This window comes from Ipomoea nil, unplaced genomic scaffold, assembly GCF_001879475.1.
Source record: "Ipomoea nil cultivar Tokyo-kokei standard unplaced genomic scaffold, Asagao_1.1 scaffold3030, whole genome shotgun sequence".
Classification (NCBI taxonomy): Eukaryota; Viridiplantae; Streptophyta; class Magnoliopsida; order Solanales; family Convolvulaceae; genus Ipomoea; species Ipomoea nil.
The window spans coordinates 6,416,734-6,430,320 of NW_017619458.1; the positions used below are offsets into that span (position 1 = coordinate 6,416,734).

The following is a 13,587-nucleotide window of genomic DNA, read 5'->3' on the forward strand; positions in this document are numbered from 1 at the left end:
GTCGCCTTCTCAGGTAGGTGTCCTTTTGGTCGCTTCTCCGTATTTGTTTTTTAAATTTTGGCGGGGTTGGTTAAAAGGTTGTTGAAATTTTAGTGACCTGCAATAGCATGTTATTAACTTATTGTTAGGTTTCAATGCATCAAAATGACATGTTTATAAATTTAATTGTAACTTTGAAATGTTTAGGGGTTTAGTTGACTTTTAGATAAAGTTTGAGAGCTTATTTGATCTTTTTCCCTTCAATATCTACTATATACGGCAAATGTTACATGGACCATAACAAAAAGTACATTTTTAATATACTAAATGTACATTATTTTTGTACTGAATGTACATTATTTGACAATAGACAAAATATGGTCTACACAATAATGATTGCCTAATCGGCTAGAGCCTAAGAAAAATGTGATCATGGCGAGACCATTCTGAGACGGCAAATTATACTTAAATATGTGAAATTGTTATTCAGTTTCATTTTGTATACACTGCAGTTTCATTTCAATATAACTACAGTTTCATTTCAATTGCAATTTCATTTGATAATATAATAAAAATAATATGTGAGACAGTGTCAGTTTAAATACACTATAGTGTCTGCCGTTTTGCACCATGGTCCACAAAGCTTTATGGACCGCAGTCCACAGTATAATTGTTGTTCTTAGACTTGGATCAAGATTGTTCGGTATCGAGTTGGTCCTAATTTGGCAACCCGAACAATAATTATTGCGTGGATCGTGGACCATAGACAAAAAATGACGTCGTTTTACTTAATTTTATTTTTTCACACGTCCAGCTGTAACATATATTTTTATAATAACTCATAGTGTACATTATTCTAAAGCATAATGTACATTATTTTAAAACATAATATACATTATATTACTCCAGATGTTTCATTATTCTAAACACATAATGTACAGTATTCTAACACGTAATGTACATTACTTTCACTTATAATAGTCACAACGATGTTTTGGACCAAGATCCACACAATAATTTGCCCGGTATGAGATCTATCCCACGGCTATTCTATCTTGGACATGAATAGCACACAATGGACCAATATCTTCACTATTGTGATTATACTAACATGGTACACACTAATTGATTCAAGAAGAAAAAAGAAAGAAAAAAACATAATTTTGATCATGTGACAATTTATTCTTTGAAAGTTCACTTGTATTCTTTATGATTAATATTGTAAATTCAATGTTTTACACTGATTTATTCCCATATTAAAGCATTTAATTCAGTAACAAATTAGAGATTTACATAGTTCACTGGTTCCTTATAATGACAACATCACAGCAGTAGCATAACTACAGGAGGAAAGACAAGAAAGTCAAAGCACCAACTGCTTCAATTCATGGAGAAAACTACTGGGTGTAATAGCACTCTACTTTTATAGTACAGTATAACAAGAATTTCTGGTTATAACCTTAAAATGTAGGGCATTGTAGCATTTTCCTTCTTTCCCATGAATTAACCTGTGTGACAGGTAAACACTACATCGTACACAGTACATTTTCATGTCAAATGAAGCAATTTCATCCACTGGATCGAAAGATTGGAAACCGAAAGAAGTAGCAGCAAGCAGCCTTACCTGCTCCCCGGTTTCTCTTTTCAATCAGATTCCTTTACTCCCCCCCCTGCTTAGCAGAAAGAATTTCTTTCCAGGGTGAAAATGGTAACTTCCAACATACAACAACGTTAGTAAGAGGCTTCCCCGGCATTATTCATTCATGTGCTACTTGACCTTCATCACCTCTCGCCTTCTTTTTATGTTTCCTTTTTTCCTGCTTCTTCTTCAGCTTCATGAAATCCTTGATGTGTTTTTCCCATACTTTTCTGTGTTTCACGTATAGCATCATTGCAGCACGGGCATCTTCTACCTGAGAAAAAGGGTGTTATGCAGGTTCTGATTTTTTTGGGAAATTTTTATCTATGTAAACCTTTAGCGATTCCCATTACGTGTTACAAATACATGAAGAACATCAAAGAAAGCATTCTCGAAAGTGAAAGACGAACCGGGCAGTGCTCCCCGTTTTGAATATCTGCACCTAGAATTTCAGCTGCAAGAAGCCTAAGGGCACGGCTACGCCCTTCTCTGCATCATAATCTCAATTTCAGCCAACAATTGCATACTAGTTAAAAACAAATGAATATTAAAGTAGAAACAACTCAAACAAATTACTTTAGGAAAGGGTGAAACTCAGAAGTATCACGAATATCGTTCTTCGGGTGACTTAATAGCAATGCCTACATGAATGAAAAAACATTCAAGATTGCGCAACAGTTACTGTCTGATGAAGCTAAGTGTGCAAAATTTATAGACTAACTTTTAGATCGTTGTGCAGAGCATGGCCAACAAGAATCTTTCCTTTAATCAACTCTGCAACTTCCTTCTGAACAGCATTGAAATTCTTTGCTGCAGAAAACATTAAAATCAAATTATTAACATACAATTCTTAAGGTACTACATACATACATATCTGGAGTACGTAAATAAAATTATTCAGTCAAGCATCCTAACTAATTTCAAGAATCAAAGGCAGCATGACACAAGAGCAGAACCGAAAAGAAAATATGTCAAACTGTATAGCATTGAGTATCTAATAGGAAAAGTAAAAAACAAAACAATTTTTGTAAGATGGCTATTGTGAAGCCCAAAGTGAATGATAATAGGATATTAAGTTATTGGGTTTTTACAAGCACAAAACTATCATTGGTTTTCTTCAGTATGTTTGAAATTTTATGAGGTTTCCTGCTTCTTAAAGTGTCAAGATGTGCCGAAATGACTAAACCTTTCTTCAAGTGATGAGGTCGGATTCCACTAATTTTGGTGCGGAAGTCAACAACACGTTCCATTGGGCGCACATATTCATCATATATAACATTTCCCCATTTGTTTACCTGACATAACACTAATTGCAATCAGAAACTTTAACAAAGCAAACAAGATAGGAATGGAATATTCTAAACGTTAACTAAATGAGAAATATAATATTAGTCCCATCTGATTATCCCAATAAAACCAATATATGAGGAGTGATATGGAAAATATGGCTTAATTACATTTTGGAGTAAAATTAGGAGATTGCAAACTGAATAAATCCTCTAGATTTTATGCTGCCTATCCATTATGAATTCATGAAGCCAACTTATGTTGTTAAAACCATTCCATGAAAAACAGAATCAATTGATGCTTGACTAGAAGCAAAAGGAGAAACAGATGAATACCAAAGTGACTCGCCCAAGTGCACTCTTGTTCCCAACAGGGCTGACACCTACCATTTCACAATCCATGGCTATCACATCTGTAGCACTGTAATATAGTCAATGAGTGAAAGAGCAAGGGAAACAACCTTCGAACTAAAAATAGTTTTGCACATCAGCGAAATAGAATAGGGGAAGCAATTTTGATAATCCCTTTTTATTCATGCATACCAACATGTTAATTTTAAAAGCTAATGGAAAAAATGTACTTAAATGAGATAACGGAAAACAATAAACCACTATGTGCATGTACATTTGCACACCGTCTCCCTCTATATCAAATTGTATAACATGAAAGACGGTTGGAGTACTAAAATTTGAAGAAAAACAAAAAGAGTTTGAATATAACTTTAATAGTCAATCAATTTTTAAAATTCACATTACATTGGATTTAAAAAAAAAAAAAAAAAAAAAAAAAGAATGCTATATAACTTTTTTCATATATTAGCTCTGAATGCATCTTCTCCATTCAATTAGAGTTGAACATAGAAAACAAAAGTGGCAGTACCAACCAATCGTCCAATAAGCAACAACCAAAACTGGAAAATTAGGGATGAAAAAGAATGTAAACATGTAGGTAGGTTTCGAAATGGCACTAAAGCAAATTTAAATTTAGGAGAAAGGTAACATAAGCATAATGAAAAAAGAATATGCAACAAATAAGACATACAAAATTTTGATGACAAAAGCTCAAGAAGAGCATTCAGGGGTGTGTACAATTACACAGCTCCTCACTATATAATCAGCTCAAATTTAGCAACCAGAAGAAATAACTGGCCTAAAGTATCAGCTTCAGGTTTGTCACTATATAATCAAAATATCTCAAGAAGAGCAACATCCTTTCTCAGAAACTAAGAACATAACCAATCACCTGCAATCAGATGAGGTAGGAATCAAAGGGTTGGGCTTTGAGTCATCGGTTTGTTCATAGGGCCTCTCTTTTCGCTTCCCTGCATTCTCATTTCCAATTTCCAATAAATCAGTAACATAAGGATCAAAATTTTAATCAAAGAATCATAAAATGTGCAGGACAGAAACAAAGAAAAATTCTTAGAAACTCAAAATTTACCCAATATGGTGCTCTGGGTTTCTGGTTCCGATGCTGGTGAAGCCTTTATGAGCGGTTTCTTTGAGCCATTGATTTTGAGTTTCTGCGTAGCAAAATATCCGGTAAGGAGCAGATGTTGCATACAGGAAACATTGAAAAAAAAAAAATACATAGGAAAAGAAATATAAAGAGAGCGGGTAGCATACTTCACAGAGTTGAGCCCAGTTGGGGTTTAGCTTGGGATGCTTTTTAGGGTTTTTGAGCTGACTGGCCATGCCTCCCTCCTCAACCCTGCTTCTGTTCTTCCGCCTTTCTGATTCATCGTTCATTATAAGAGACACTAATATATCATTGGGAACCCTCAAATTATTTGTAATTTAATTTGGACCCTGCTCATGTGGCCCAATTAAGTTTCCTGCTTTGGTCAATTGTTATACGGTGAACTATATACACAACACTGTGTGAATCAGGGACGGAGCCAGAAATTCGGGTGAGGGAGGGATAAAGAAGTAAGAATGGAGTCAGAAATTTTTTTCAAAGGCGAAACATTAAAACAAAAATGATAATTTAAAATAAATAAATAAATAAATTTGACAAAATAATTTGAATAGAAAACACATTATAAATTATAAAAAAATATTATATATAATGTGTGTGTATCAAATATTAAAAAGCTATGGAAAAAATTAATATGTTAATGCTAGGATTTGAAACAATTACCAAACATGTGCTCTATCAACTAATCTAACTCATTCTTATTAACATTTTATAGTTTTTTTTTTTATAATAATACTAAAACCTGTACTATATATACATATATACATACAAGAATTATATAGGGGTGGGGTGGGGTGGGGTGGGGTGGGGTGAGGGGGGGCAGCCGTCCCCCGCCCGCTTTTGGCTCCGTCCCTGGTGTGAACCATGATCGTCAAATGAAACTGTAGTAGAATTAAAATGATACTTTAATATTATACACTGATGGAAAAAGATATCATACCACATCATTAAAAAACAATATGCACTGCCAATATATTAGATACAGTACATTATTACTGATTATATATCTAATTTCCTACGCATTTTTTTATTAGATACATTATTACTGATTAACAATATGCATTGCCGATAATTAGATGTTCTAATTATCATATTTGCACGAGTTGTTAAATTATTATGTTCAAAATTCAAATATGATTATTATTGTTATAAATATTATACTTATTATGGACATTATTATACAGTATTGTAACGGTTGTAATAGTGATGTAATTATTTTCATTATTGCTTCCGTTACGTTATCTTGTATGTATATATATTCTTACAATGGAAAGAATGAATGAAGAGATGATTCTCCTTTTCTCCCTTATCTTTTTATTCTGATTTTACTTTTAACACGTTATCAGCAGCTCAACCACGGTGATCGGTGAACTAAAAAGTTGTTCGGGATGAATTTTCTACAATTTGGATTCCCTACGATTTGGATTTGAATGTCGGAAGATTGGCCGAAATCCCGTAGACCCAAAATCGCACCAAGGTTCTGTTCGAGATCCAGTGCGCCGGAAAAGCTCAGGCCATCATCAAGTGATCGTAAAGGACAGGAGACCCCAACCATTTCATCATTTCCATGGTCAGACGTCCAGATCGCCGCCACAACCATCATCGATTTATCCCTAATCCGGTCTTTGGATGGCCAATCAGAGGGCTTAGATGGGATTTGGGGGTGTTGGATGTCCCCAGCCCAATCAGATTGTCAATCTGAGCTCTCCGGATTTTTCAGAATCCGTTGCTCAGCCGGCGACTTTCAGGCGAACAGAGAGAGGTTGAGAAAGAATGGGACAGCAGCGATGTCCTCGGTGTGGTTGCGACTGGTTTTTGCAGACAATCGCAGTCCGGCGACGGTGTGTCCATCACTGCAGCTAGGGGTGGGAATAGGTCAGGCCCCTACATAGGGGCCTATGGCCTGGCCTACTTAGGGCCTGGCCTGGCCTGGCCTGTTTAGTAAAAAGACCAGGCTTAGGCCTATTTAGAAGCCTATTAAACTAAATAGGCCCAGGCCTAATTCTAAAAGCCTGGCCTACAAGCCTGCAGGCGTGGCCTGTTTATATATATATATATATATATATATATATATATATATATATATCAAATTTATATTTAATAATTATAATTATTATATATTACATTTTAGAACTAATATGTTTTTATATTTATGATATAACCCTAATGTATATATAACAGTATAACCCTTTTTCAACCCTAATTCCCTAAATCCTACGACTTTGCTGGGCGACCGAGTGGATACTGCGACATGCTGCGGTGAGGCGGCGACCGACCGGCGAGGAGGCGGCGGCTGCCTTGGACGGTGGCAGACTGGTTGCTGGCTTAAGTTGGTTTCTATTGAGGCGAAAAAGATTAAAAGTGATGGAAATAACAAAAGCACTCAAATGAATGCACATACTACTATCGCTGGAGTAAAGGTCATTGAGTCACTGACAAATAATTTGGAGTGTAAGTGATATAGCCTATTATTTTGGTTTATTTCGAGGTCTTTTTTACTTGACATGGATGTTTCCTTTTGAGTTCTTGAAGATCAGATGATATTTCTGTGAAGTATGCTTAAAATATAGTGTAGTACAATTTGAATGTTTTCTTAAACTGTAATGGGTGTTTTTTCTGTATATTTTGAAATTCCAAATCCTTTTATTAACTATGTGAGTTAGTGAATCTTCTATCCAAGTTAAATCTCTTTCTGTTGAACAATGACGTGTTCTTTGAGTTTCCAATGGATTAAATGCAATGTAGTTGCTTGTATGAAGACTGATACTTCAATTGTCAATAACAAAAGATTTTTAAATTCCTCAATCAAACTTTAGCCAGTAATGTTGAAAAATTAAGAATTATTCTGATTTATCACATTGCAGGTGTGAAGGCATCCAATGCTTATGATATTTTAACTGGCAATTCAGCAGAAAGTTGGCATATTGGGAAGTAAGTTATGATTTCAGTGTTTGAAGTTTATTTTCTTAGGTAGTCTAATATTTACAAATGAAAGTCTGTACCAACTTATAACATGACTGGCCCTTGGACTAAGTGGATGAACGATTGAAGGTAATTTGATTTCTCCACTCCACATGAAAAAGTAAAATAACATAACAAAGCAAAAGAATGAGTAGACTGGTTATCATTCTTTCTTTCACACTTCTTTTACTGATGTATGACTCTGTCCATTTTAAAAGGCTCATTATTTCTTGTCTTTGTAGGGAGAACAACCTCATTGTGGATTTCCAGAAAAAAACTTCTCAATGAATGCAAAGAAACTGGCTCAGAAGGTTGTGTTAAACAGTATACATAGACATAGTAATATAGTATGTTACTTAGTACTTACCTTGTTTAGTTGTTTATAGACTTATGAGTTTGTTGTTGATAAATTTTTGTTGGATTTTTGTATAATGGATTTGTGGTTATTAACCTTGTATTGTTGAATTTTGTATTATGAATTTTGAAATTGTATTACGAACTTTTACTTATGTATGTATTAGGTATTTTTTATAAATTTTTTACAGGTATATATTAAAAGCCTTTAAAATGTAATCTAAATAGATTCAAAGGCCTATTTAAATAGGCTCAAAGCCTATTTAGGACATACTTTGAAGCCTTTTTAAAAGCCTATTTATTAAATAGGCTTTTAAAAAGGCTTCGGGCCAGGCCAGGCCAGGCCAACTGCAAGCTCAGGCTTGAGCCTAAAAAAAAACCTACATACAGGCCCAGGCCTAGGCCTAGGCTTTAGGTTTTCATAACAGGCCCAGGCCTAATTTTTCAAAGCCTGGCTCGGCCTGGCCTATTTCCACCCCTAACTGCAGCAAACGAGCTTCTTCCGCCCAAAACCAATCGATGGACGATGGCAACGGCAACTCGGTTCCCTTCGGCGAATCGGCGACACTGCAACGTCGGTGGAATTTCTTCTGGGCGGCAGTTCCTTGGACGCATGGCAGTTGATTAATTCCAGGCCACAAGCCGCACATCATTTTCATTGGGCAATCTTTAATTTGTCGCAGCTTCTTCCGTGATGACTGCAATTCTTGGTTTGGCAATTTCTCCGTGGGCAGTGTTTTAATTCTCTAAAAGCTAATAAGTACCTTTTGTTTAACTCTTGCAATCTTGCATGATATTCGCATGGTTTGACTTTGGTACAACCCCTGGGAGTATAGCGTATGCATATTATAAACCCATTATCAAAGTAAAATTAGCTTGCCACATATAAGTATATCTGCATACATATATATTTGTTATTGCAAATTTTGGTAGTTCAAAGCATCGATAACAGGGATTATGTGTTAACGGTGGTTAGTCTAGTGTACTTGTAGCTAAAGTCTTTTGGAGCATTCATTATTTTAAATACCCTTCATGATTCTACATTATATATATGTTTGGATCCTTAGAATACAAGTACGACTTTTATCAAGAGATAGACCATCCTCAAACAAATATCCAAAGTGTTCTGAACCTACAATTGTTTTGTTGAGTAATTTGTGCAATGTATTTTGTGTATGTGTACGTGTCGTGTGTTTGGAGCCTTAGTGGTGATGGCAGGTTCTTCACTCTATCGTAGACCACTAGTTATTTTGACGGTGGTTCTAATCTTACCGTTTTTGACGTCTTTTCGTCTCGGCTCCATAACGACGAGCTCCAATCCGTCTTCATTCACGTCCAGCTTTCCCTTGGCATTGCTTCATCAAACCTGGTTCTTTTACCAGTGAGAGCATTAATTAATAAAATAGTAGATCTTGGCCCTTAGACCGAAGAACACTGAACGAGCGCTTCGCTAGGCACAACAACCATTTGTCCATTATCTTCGGTGAACGGTATTTTTCTCACATTCTTTTCTTATCTATGGATATATTAACGAGAAATACGTGTCATGTCATGTTTTGTACACATCGTACATGCCGCTACGTACACATTCATTGATAATGTATGTGCATAGCTCAAAATACAATTACTTGCTATCGATCATGTTGATTAGAATATGATACAATTATTTACTATAAGCTATAGTTGTTGAATTTTATCACACAACTTATAAGTGAGACAATAGCATGAATTCTCAATATGGCTTTCATTGTTAGGTTGCACCTGTCGTTGTTAAACCTTAGTTTAATCTTGTGATATCAATTAGATTATATGAGTCTGAATATTGTGATATCTAGTGTGAGTATTGACTATAGTTTTGCACGGAAGGTGAATTCATAACACTAGTGTAAGTCTCATTGTCTTCAAGGCTAGTCATCTTGTACTCCAGTAGTAGTACATAGCAAAACTATACTAAGTTTTGAGTGTCATTGCATTTTGAAAGATACATCTAAAACTTAGTTTATGTGGGAATATACTATAAGTTATTAGCCTTCTCTATTTAACAATGTGACTTGTAATTGGACCGTTCTCCTAATAAAGGTCTAGAAGACCTCATAAGAGAATTATATAATCTTTGGATGATTAATGGTTCATGACTTGTGACTCATGGAAGAAGTCTTAACTTCCTATCTTTAGTGTTATGCTATTCTACCTGATACGGGTAATTCCCACGTAGTAGGATGTCTGTACCGTATGTAATAAGTATGAACCATAATGTGTGTAGACAAGAGGAAAATATAGTTCAATGGTTCCTTTATTCACAATGGCTCTTGTGTTGTTTTAGAGAGAAGGGAGAGATTTCCATTGTAGAGAGAGGGAGTGTAGGAGGGCAAGGAGAGGACACCCTAACTTGGAGGGCTAAGGCCCTTTTTATAGGGTCAAGGGTTGGTCGGTTGACCTTGACCCGAACTGCTTAACCCGACCCAAGTAGGAGCACGGGAGCGTACGGGGAACCTGAACCCGAGGTATATTCCCCATCACTACCAAAAATAGTTTATGATATTATCGCGATATGATTACATGATATAATTATTATTTTACATGAAATTTGGTTGAAAGTTTAGAAATGAATCACATCATGTTAGTTAGCCTGAAGCAAATTTTTAAATGATCTATTTTTGGGGGGACATTCAATTTCATATACTATATTTATGAGTCCAAATCTGACTCACTGCATATCATATTTTTTCTCCCCATATACTAAGTACGTGTCTAAAATCTACAATTTCCCTATCTGCGTTTTATTATTAGTATGCAGTTTGATTTCTTGTATCACCAATTCACCACCATAGCGTACCTCTAGGGCTATGTTGAGCATATCAATATCCGCTTGATACCTATATACTCAGAGCCCATGATAGGGGGTCACTAAGTAATAAGCTAAGGTACGCTGACTGCATACTTTATGAACATCGGTTCACGGCATTAGGGGGAGATATGAACCCAAATTTAATAGAATGTCGAGAAACTTCATAAAATGAAAAGATAATCACTATTTAAATCCACGTATTAGTTAGACTGAACTGGAAGTTCAGAAGATAATCTATTTGCGAAAATTAGCAAATAATCTGCCAAATATATCTATTGATCATACGGATCATAAAAAGAGTGACTAAGTCCCATATACCTTCCCCAAACTTGGAACAAATATATCCACCGGTACTCATTAACACTAGAAGTGTAGAAGATCTATGCGTGAAAGAGATATGAATCATAATACTAGATCTAGTAAAGAAACATTGTCACTCTTGAAATAGCATTGAATAATTATGTCATGCAGACATTCGTCCAAATGACGAAAAACCCTAGTAAAATTTATAGGTGCACCAAACAAACGTAATACTAGGAATGTGGAACGACCAGATAAAAATATCTTTGGGAAATGTCTAGAATCTGGTTGTTTTAGAAAATTGTCATTAACTTTTACAAATATGGGAGACATTTATAAAAAGGTTATAGTTGTCGACAACACAATTGTCATTACAAATTGCTCGTTATATGATAATCTGGATCCAGAGTTAGACACCGGAAGTGTCATGACTATTTAACATATAAAGGAGCAATTAAGGCATAGCTCGACTCGCTAAAATGAACAAATTCTCTTTATAACATTACACCGTTGAGCATTAACCTTGAAGGTTACAAATGGGTGTGTGCATGAAAGAGAAATAAGAATAACGAGGTGATAATATATGAAGCGAGTTTGTAGCCTATGGGTTCACGCAGAGACCCGTAATTGATTTTAATCAAATATACTCTCCCACGGTAAATGACATTAAGTTCCACTACATAATACAATTGGCAGAATAATAAATTTAGATATGCAGTTAAATTTATAAAATTCCTTATGGATTTATAATTCCCGAAATGAGGATTTATTTAAGTATTATTATGTGCCATTATTTACTCTTTAAAGAGTTGCGAATGAGGTTATTATCCTCATGTAGAAGGAATAATATGTACCATTATGTGTTCAATAAAGAGTTGATAATTGACTTATTTATTATCTCAGTCAATATTGATGGTATAAGCATCAATGAAATATCTAAAGAGCTTGATGATATCAGTTCATGTCTAAAGACGGAGATTTTGTAACAAAAGCTTGGGAAAACTAAGTATTATCTCGACTTGAAAATCGAGTTTCTCCTTGAAGAATTTTTATTACAACAGTTAGCCAATACTTGATTTTGATTAGATACTTATAAAAATAATATATAATGGGCTACTTGGGTACTGGCTATTATTTTTGTATCTCCATAATGCCAAGTCCCAAAACTGGTTGTACTATATTTACCCCCATTGTCCTGTAAAAAGACAATAAATATTGTGTAGCTCGAAATGATAAAATAATATATAATGAAATCTTTTGACTAAGATATTATGGTTTCAATCTTATACCCACGTGAGCTCCAGAAGAGTCACGCGATTATTATAAAGTATATTTGTTCCATTGACAATTATACATATTTATTTACAAAATTCATCTATACATTTTGGAAATTTAATGTATAGGACACCAAGATTGTTATCTTGAGGGGGAGTATAATTTACATGAATCAATCCTGAAGATTGATGACTAACGGTTGTACTCTTTTTCCTTAGTTAAATTTTTTTCCCCACGGGGTTTTTCCATAAATCTAAGGTTTTTAATTAGGCAACTAATCTAAAACAAGAATACACATACATCATGCACTCTTTTCCTCAATTAGGTTTTTCCCACGTGGTTTTCCTAATGAGGTTTTTAACGAGGTGTGAGTATGATAGAGTAATGACAATGGGGAAAAGTTGCAAAATAATTGCTTAAATGGACAAACCCCAAAATCCTGAAGATTATGCAGTTTGCGCCCTGAAGGCTTATGGTCGTACTCTTTTTCCCTTAAATAAGTTTTTCACACTAGGTTTTCTTAAGTTAAGGTTTTTAATGAGACGGCCAATACCATATATGTTTTTACATATATCATGTACTCTTTTCTTCAACTAGATTTTTCCCACGTGGTTTTCCTAGTGAAGTTTTTAATGAGGCATGAATATATTTTCTATTGTTTTACTCTTTTCTTGTCTAGATTTTCCCACCGAGTTTTCCTAGCAAGTTTTTGACGAGACAAGATCGTGGTCAAATAATGTCCAAGGGAGAGTATTATAAATATTATACTTATTATGGACATTATTATATAGTATTATAACGGTTGTAATAGTTATGTAATTATTTCCATTATTGTTTCCGTTACGTTACCTTGTATATATATATATATATATATATATATATATATATATATATATATATATATATATATATATATATATATATATTCTTACAGTGGAAAGAATGAATGAAGAGATGATTCTCCCTTTCTCCCTTATCTTTCTATTCTGATTTTACTTTTAACAATTATGATATAATTATACTAATTTAACAAATATGATAATTAGAAATAATTAGGTCTCTTAATTAACATTAAATTAGTATAATTAAGAATTGAACTGACTTTAATTTCTAAATTATTATATTTATAATTAAGAATTCTTTAATTTTAATTAACAAAAATCATCTAATTTCCCATGTTTATCTAAACTCATAAATCTATTTAAACCCCTAAACTCCTAAATTTAAAGGTCGTCCTCAGTCAATGAAAGGAGCTTTAAAGTTTAAAAGTAATGGAATTACATGTTTTACTTGCAAAAGGAAAGGACATACCAAACTTACTTGTACACTGGAAAACAAAAATATAGTATGTAGGTTAGCCGCTATGTAGTATGAACATATTTTATAGTTCCATTTAAATTTTTTTCATTTTTAAATATTATTTAATGTTCATAATAATAATTCTCATTAATCTCTTATTCTCCTTCAC

The 13,587-nt window shown here is 34.2% G+C and overlaps 1 protein-coding gene across 1 annotated transcript; it reads right to left on the reverse strand.

Annotated features, from left to right (window-relative positions):
* Nucleotides 1-1,264: 1,264 nt before the first annotated feature.
* LOC109163629 (RNA exonuclease 4) lies at nucleotides 1,265-4,740 on the reverse strand. The gene is made up of 9 exons (XM_019312366.1): nucleotides 4,531-4,740; nucleotides 4,346-4,427; nucleotides 4,148-4,226; nucleotides 3,241-3,325; nucleotides 2,805-2,913; nucleotides 2,340-2,428; nucleotides 2,195-2,259; nucleotides 2,029-2,107; nucleotides 1,265-1,892 (listed from the first exon to the last, which is right to left on the reverse strand). Exons 1-9 carry the CDS (start codon nucleotides 4,651-4,653, stop codon nucleotides 1,737-1,739), a joined length of 867 nt encoding a protein of 288 aa, XP_019167911.1. The 5' UTR covers nucleotides 4,654-4,740; the 3' UTR covers nucleotides 1,265-1,736.
* Nucleotides 4,741-13,587: the final 8,847 nt, after the last annotated feature.